The sequence below is a fragment of the Macrobrachium rosenbergii genome, chromosome 7 (genome assembly GCF_040412425.1).
Source record: "Macrobrachium rosenbergii isolate ZJJX-2024 chromosome 7, ASM4041242v1, whole genome shotgun sequence".
Taxonomy (NCBI): domain Eukaryota; kingdom Metazoa; phylum Arthropoda; class Malacostraca; order Decapoda; family Palaemonidae; genus Macrobrachium; species Macrobrachium rosenbergii.
This window is the reverse complement of record NC_089747.1, coordinates 38,650,178-38,657,380: the sequence shown is the minus strand read 5'-3', so window position 1 is coordinate 38,657,380 and position 7,203 is coordinate 38,650,178. Positions and strand designations below refer to the sequence as shown.

At 39.7% G+C, this 7,203-nt stretch overlaps 1 protein-coding gene and 1 long non-coding RNA gene across 2 annotated transcripts in view; one reads left to right on the top strand and one right to left on the bottom strand.

Annotated features, from left to right (window-relative positions):
- LOC136840316 (uncharacterized) overlaps positions 1-7,203 on the bottom strand; it is a 315,086-nt gene that overhangs the window by 97,655 nt on the left and 210,228 nt on the right. The gene's annotated exons all lie outside the window — the stretch shown is intronic.
- The window catches only part of LOC136840313 (uncharacterized), a 256,437-nt gene that overhangs the window by 209,084 nt on the left and 40,150 nt on the right, over positions 1-7,203 (top strand). Inside the window, exon 2 of the mRNA XM_067107012.1 lies at positions 3,266-6,407. Coding sequence (XP_066963113.1) covers positions 6,365-6,407 — 43 coding nt within the window. The 5' untranslated portion in view covers positions 3,266-6,364. The remainder of the gene's footprint in view (positions 1-3,265; positions 6,408-7,203) is intronic.

Below are 7,203 nucleotides of genomic sequence, written 5' to 3'. Positions count from 1 at the left end.
AGGAAACAGCATTAATTCTATTCTGACGTCTATAGTATTCCTAGAGCACAGGAAAGTTTAAAAATGCAATTTTGCTCTCTGTGGTCCCAGTTCTTGGTAACAGGGAGCAGTCCAGAAGCCACTTTGACCTCTGAAGCACCACTTCTTAAGAGCAGGAAACAGCATCAGTTCTATTTTGACTCTTTTAGTAACCTTTCTTGAACAAAGGAAACATTATAAATGCCCCTTTGACCTCTGAGGTTCTTAGTACTCCTTGAGCACAGGAAGGTGTAAAAATTCTCTTTTGATCTCTGCGGTGTCTGTTCTTGGGCACAGACGCCATTTTGACTTCTTTAGTACCCATCCTTGAACAGAGGACACATTACAAATGCCCTACTGACTTCTACAGTAATCCTTTATGAGCACAAGCACCAGGTTATTATTATTATTATTATTATTATTATTATTATTATTATTATTATTATTATTATTATTATTATTATTATTATTATTATCCAGAAGATGAAGAACTCCATTCATATGGAACAAGCCCACCAAAGGGGCCACTGACTTGAAATTCAAGCTTCCAAAGAATATGATGGTGTTCTCTAGGAAGAAATAAGAGGAAGTAAAGGGAAAATACAGAAAGAAGAGATCCCACTTATTAAAAAAAGAAAAAGTCAATAAACAGATAAAAACGTATTAAAATGCAAGAAGAAGAAGAGTACTTAGGGTAGCAATGCATCGCATCTTCGCTTGAACTTCTGAAGAAGTTCCAACGGCCCGAAAATTTCAGTAGGGCGGCTGTTGTTCCACAGTCCAGCGGTGTGAGGAATAAAGAAACCATTTCTTCTTCGACTACAAACATTTTCCTTCCTTCCTCCTCCTTCGAGGAGGAGGGGGAGGAGGAGGAGGAGGGAGGAGGAGGAAAACGGTAAACATTCATTCGCATTCAGCTCACGCCCTCCGCCGGCTCTCCACTGATGTAGAGAGATCGTTACGCCGGGCAATTTACTTTTCATATGCAGTTTTACCTGCGGGATATTCCTTGTCAAGGCCCTTTTTTTGGGGGAACGTAGGCTGCGAGCTTTCCCCTAATATTTACACGGTGCCATTCCGCCATAATGTGCAACATACTCCGTTCTTTTTTTTTTTAGTTTTCTGTAAAAGAAAACTATCGGGATGACTATTTGTCCGTCAGCACTTTCTCTTCTGCCCGCCCCCCACATCTTAAAAACTACCAAGGCTAGAGGGCTGCAAATTGGTATGTTGATCATCCACTCGCCAATCATCAAACATACCAAATTGCAGCCCTCTAGCCTCAGTAGGTTTTATTTTATCTAAGGTTAAAGTTAGCCATGATCGCAAGTCTTGCACCGCTGTTGGTGCCAACAACAACACAGGCCACCACCGGGCTGTGGTTGAAAGATTCATGGGCCGCGGATGAGAGTTTCATGGGCCGTGGCTGAGAGTTTCCTACGGCATTGTACTCTGTACAGAAAACTCGATTGCGCCGAAGACGATTGGATGCTGGGAAGATTACTGTTCATTTTGTTTACTTTTTGTTTCGTGGTTTCATTCTATATATATATATATATATATATATATATATATATATATATATATATATATATATATATATATATATGTATGTATATATATATATGTATATATATATGTATATATATGTATATATATATATATATATATATATATATATATATATATATATATATATATATATATATATATATATATATATATATATATATGTGTATGTATATATATATATATATATATATATATATATATATATATATATATATATATATATATATATATATATATATATATATATATATATATATATATATATATATATATATATATATATATATATATATATATATATATATATATATATATATATATATATATATATATGTGTGTGTATATATATATACATACATATATATATATACATATATATATATAATATATATATATACATATATATATGCACACGTGTGTATGTGTATGTATACGTAAATATATTTTATCTCTGGATTTATCCCCGTCGCTATTATTATTCATGCTTATGCAATATTGCACGTTTAAAATTCACCAGTACTTTCGCATCGGTTCATCTATACGAAAATACAAATTTTAAATTGCTATGTTCAAACAGATAGTTCTAGAATATTCTACTGAAAACAACTTTCATTTCGGATCGTCATTTGAACTGAAATATTTATTTTTAATAAATATTTCCTTTGACATAACAAATATCTATGCAATATACAACGCCTGATCAAGATTTCAAAATAAAATGGAAATCAATTAAATTATATATTCCAAAATTCTAACATACTAAAGACATGCAAAAATTGCGCAGAGGTTTCCTCGGCTCAATCGAGTTTTCTGTACAGCCGCTGCAGCGTATAATCAAGGCCACCGAAAATAGATCTATCTTTAGGTGGTCTCGGTATAATGCTGAATGAGCCGCGGACCATGAAACTCTCAGCCGGCCGTGGCGGCATGTGTTGTTGCGTTGCCAGAAGAACGATTATGGCTAACTTTAACCTTCAATAAAATCAAAACTTCTGAGGAGGCTAGAGGGCTGCAATTTGGTATGCTTGATGACTGGAGGGTGGGTGATCAACATATCAAGTTGCAGCCCTCTAGCCTCAGGAGTTTTTAAGGTCTGAGGGCGGACAGAAAAAGTGCGGACAGAAAAGTGCGGACAGAAGCAAGTGCTGAAAGAAACAAGTGCGGGCAGAAGCAAGTGCTGAAAGAAACAAGTGCGGACAGAAGCAAGTGCGGATGGGAAACATGTGGACAGAAAAGTGCGGACGGACAGACAAAGCCGGCACAATAGTTTTCTTTTATATTTAAATTTAACTTCCAAAGTTAAATTTACCAGAAAATTTCTTTTGGACACAAATCCTTTGATTTCACCAGAAATCGTCTGCAGCGTTTTCTATTTCCCACAAGTTACCAAGTTATTTTCTTGTTGATTGATAAAATAAAACTTTAATAGACATTTCCGTTCTAGACTAACGCTTGTACACACTATGCAGAGTTTAGAGTTTAATGTAAACAATGATTTTGATAATGTGGTAATCTGTGTTGATTTGACTGTCCACGAAATATCTCTATAGATGAACTATGGTATTCGAGTAAGTTTGATTATTAGGTAATTACAATAATAGGGTTTTATTTTTGTTTTATGATTATAAAGCGAGAGAGAGAGAGAGAATTAATGTCTGTTTCTTTTTCTTTTCAGATTTCAAGAGGACGTCTGCAAACTTCCGTTCAGTGCAACAAAATATGTCTCTGCCCGAAGCAGGAAAACAGTACTAAATTTGACGGATTAAGCGATCAAAAAAATAGTCTTTTTTTTTTTTTTTGTCCCTTTTATACTCGAGGTCCTGAAACACTAAAACAATAAACAAAAATCTGCATAAAACTGATGAAAGAACAAATAAAAGAAGATGAAAACCTGGGAAAGAGTCCAGGATAAAAATTCCTCTTAAAAAGTTGATGAAGTCTGATGATGATAAACACATATAAATATTAAAATAAGCCTTTAAGCCTGTCAGGCGAAGCTGTTTCCAGGTACCGTCATTTTCATTGTGTTGTAATGCAACCCAGAATAACCCTGGTTTCTCCATTTCTATGTACTCAAGAATTAATTATTGAATTTAAAGCATTTCTGTAATCTTCAAGGATAAGACATCTCTTAGGGATCATCATTTCTCAATCCCCCATATAACTTCCAGGAAACCTCCTGTTAAATCCTCAATGAAAAAGGACTAACTGTGTCAGTGACTACAGTTGTTGAAAGCAAAATTCATTAAAAAAACTGAAAATTGTAAGAAAAACAATAACAGCAGGTATCACATAAAAATAAGTTACGAAATCAATTCTCAGAGTCCACATTTTCCCCCAGAAAAATCCTAATCAAGACCTTAATCCAGACAAGAACCCGACTTGTTTTGGTGACTCGAGAAGCCATAACAAACTGCTAAATTCCCATAAAGATAATCTGATAATTGCCTGAATCTTATTTCCTTCTAAAGCCCCTTAAAGCTAATTCACCATATTTAGAAGACAAACTGTCAGCGATATCGTCATTGAAAGAGATGAAACTGATCCCCTATCTTTGACTTTTGAGTTGTTGGAATTTTCGAGGTCCCAGAAATCGGACCTGTCCCTTTGTTAGCGACTCGAGGTCCCAGAAATCAGAACTGTCCCTAATCAGTGACTTGAGGAGTCCCTTTTTCCAGAGACTCGAGGTCCCAGAAATCAGAACGGTCCCCTTGTCACAGGCTCGAGGTCTCATAATCAAGAACTGTCCCTGTTAGTGACTCGAAGTCCCAGAAATCAAAGCTGTCCCTTTGTAAGTGACTCGAGGTCCCAGGAATCAGAACTGTCCCTTTGTCAGTGACTCAATGTGTCCTTTTTGTCCTTTTGTCAGTGACTCGAGGCCCCATAAATCAGAACTGTCCATTTATCAGTAACCTCAAGCTCCCAGGAATCAAAACTGTCCCTTTGTCAGTGGCTCGAGGTCACAGAAATCAGATTTGTCCCTTTGTCAGTGACTCGAGGTCCCAGAAATCAGGAACCTTCCCTTTGACTCAGTGATCCAAAGTCCCAGAAATCAGTATTGTCCCTTTGTCAGTTACTCAAGTTTCCAGAAATCAGAAATGTTCCTTTGTCAGTAACTCGGGGCCCCAGAAATCGAGAACTGTCCCTTTGTCAGTGACTTTAAGTTCCCAGAAATCAGAATTATCCCTCTGTCAGTGACCCGAGGTGTCCCCTCGTCAGTGAACTGAGGTCCCAGAAATCTGAAGGGGCCCCTATGCCAGTGATTCGAGGTGTCTTTTTGTCAGTGAATCGAGATCCCTGAAATCAGAACAGTCCCTTTGTCAGGGACTAGAGGTCCCAGTCAACAACTTCAAGTTCCCAGAAATCAAGAACTGTCCCTTTGCCAGTGACCTCAAGTTCCCAGAAATCAGAACTGTTCCCTTTGCCAGTGATTCAAGGTGTCCCTTTGTCAGTGACTCGAGGTCCCAGAAACCAGAACTGCCCCTTCATTTGTGACTTGAGGTCCCAGGAATCAAGAACTGTCCCTTTGTCAGTGACCTAAAGTTCCCAGTTGCCAAGTTGACCCAAGTCGATCCCTTTGTCAGTGACTAGAGGCCTTGGAAACCAGAACTGTCTCCTTGTCAGTGACTCAAGGGCCCCATAAACCAAGAACTGCCCCCTTGTCAGTAACTCAAGTTCCCAGATGCGAAGTTGACCCAAAGTCGACCCACTGCCAGTGAGACTCGAAACGCCACCGGAAGTCAAACTGGTTCAGTATCCGCCGGCGGTCGAGCAAAGGCAGACGACCCCTCCGCCGGCAGAAGGTGGTGGCGTCAGCCGGTGATGAGGTGTTTTGGGGCCGTGGCGGAGTCGTCGAAGGCGGCGAAGAAGAAGAAGAAGGAGGAGGTGGTGTTGTTGACGACGAAGGCGGCGGCGGGGCAGAGGAGAAGGAATCATTGCTCTTACCGTCGACCTCCGCCATGATGGTTCTAACGTAAACAAAAACAGAATATATTTATAATCTATTACTAAATATGAAAACAAGTCCTCTTTTAAAATAAAGTTATAAAAATATATATATATATATAACCTCCTTTGATGAAACAATAATAACAACACAGATTAATAACCTCGTCAAGTTCCCCAGTTGTATAAAAAAAAAATCCTTTGCCAGGGAGAAGAAGAAACCAATCATCTCTCCCATTAACAAACACATATACACACAATTAAACGCCATGAAACAGGCTCTGGGGTAGAAGCAGCGGTCCACAAAGCAGCAGCAGCAGCAGCAGCAGCAGAAGGAGCAGTAGCAGTAGAAGGAGAAGAAGAAGAAGGAGCAGTGGCAGCAGTAGCCCTCAGGGGTTGCAGCAGTGAGCAACAAGCTACCAAACAGTCAGCAGCCTTTACAGCCACACATCCTCCCTTCAGGAGGAGCCTGCAGCGGCCCAGAGCAGCAACAGCAGAAGGAGCAGTAGCAGCAGAAGGAGGAGCAGCAGTGGTAGCAGGAGAAGAAGAAGAAGAAGAAGAAGAAGAAGAAGAAGAAGGAGCAGTGGCAGTAACCCTCAGGAGTTGAACAGCAGCAGCAGTAGCAGTGAGCAACAAGCGACCAAACAGTAAGCAGCCTTTGCAGCTCGACAGTGCCAGCCACCACACACAAAAAGGAGCCTTCAGGAGACGGAGGACGGTCATCCTGGCAAGGTCGCCGTCTCGCGTCTCGCTACCACCGCCATCCTCGACAGGGGTCTAGCGTAGGAGGAGGAGGAGGAGGAGGGCAAACCACCAGCGGCCAGCCATCATGACACCTCAGGTAGCGCTGCTCCTCGCCATCTTGCTGGCAGGTTAGTTCTCCGAACGATCCCCTACTTTACATTCCTGTTTTTCTTTTTCGATTCCAGACATTTTGAGGACAAATGTATCATATATACTATACTCTCCATAGCAGAGGCTTTTGTTTATTAGCTGAAATCTGGCACATGTAGAGCAAAGTAGAAGATAGAAATGAGAGTAAAAATCCAAAGAAGATCCTAAAGAGTTGTTAGAAGCTTACCATCACACGAGCAGAGCAACCACGGGTTATATGATGTGCCAGTAAAGAGACTGAAAATTCCAGGTTTCATTTTTACATATGTTTTATATATATATATATGAAAGTCAGAGTCGCTTTTGTATCACAATTTGGAGGTTTCCGCTTTCGCGATGACTTTGCAGTTTACAGTTGTAGTGACTTCAAATCTGTTTTAGAGGTGTATATGAAATTATATATTTATGTATCTCTATCTCTGGGAACACCTTCGTGTCCCACCAGCGACCTTAGAAAGAGAAATAAGATTAGATTTAAAAAAAAAAAAAAAAGAAATCTCAAGCAAATGACACACATTTCGGTAATCGGACTCCAGTAGATACTTACGCTAACGCCACGCCCCCTCCCCATCCCCGACCCACCACACCCCGTCTCCCCTCACATCTCTCTGTACCATCATTTTTATATATATTTATTATATGATCCAGCACATCCTTTATAAATCCTTTTTATCAGACGTCCAGCTTCTTATTATTATTATTAGCATTGTTAAAGCCGCTGCCTCCCAAGGCTCCATCAGCCTTTCATACCTCGTCACGACTACTACCCTCCCT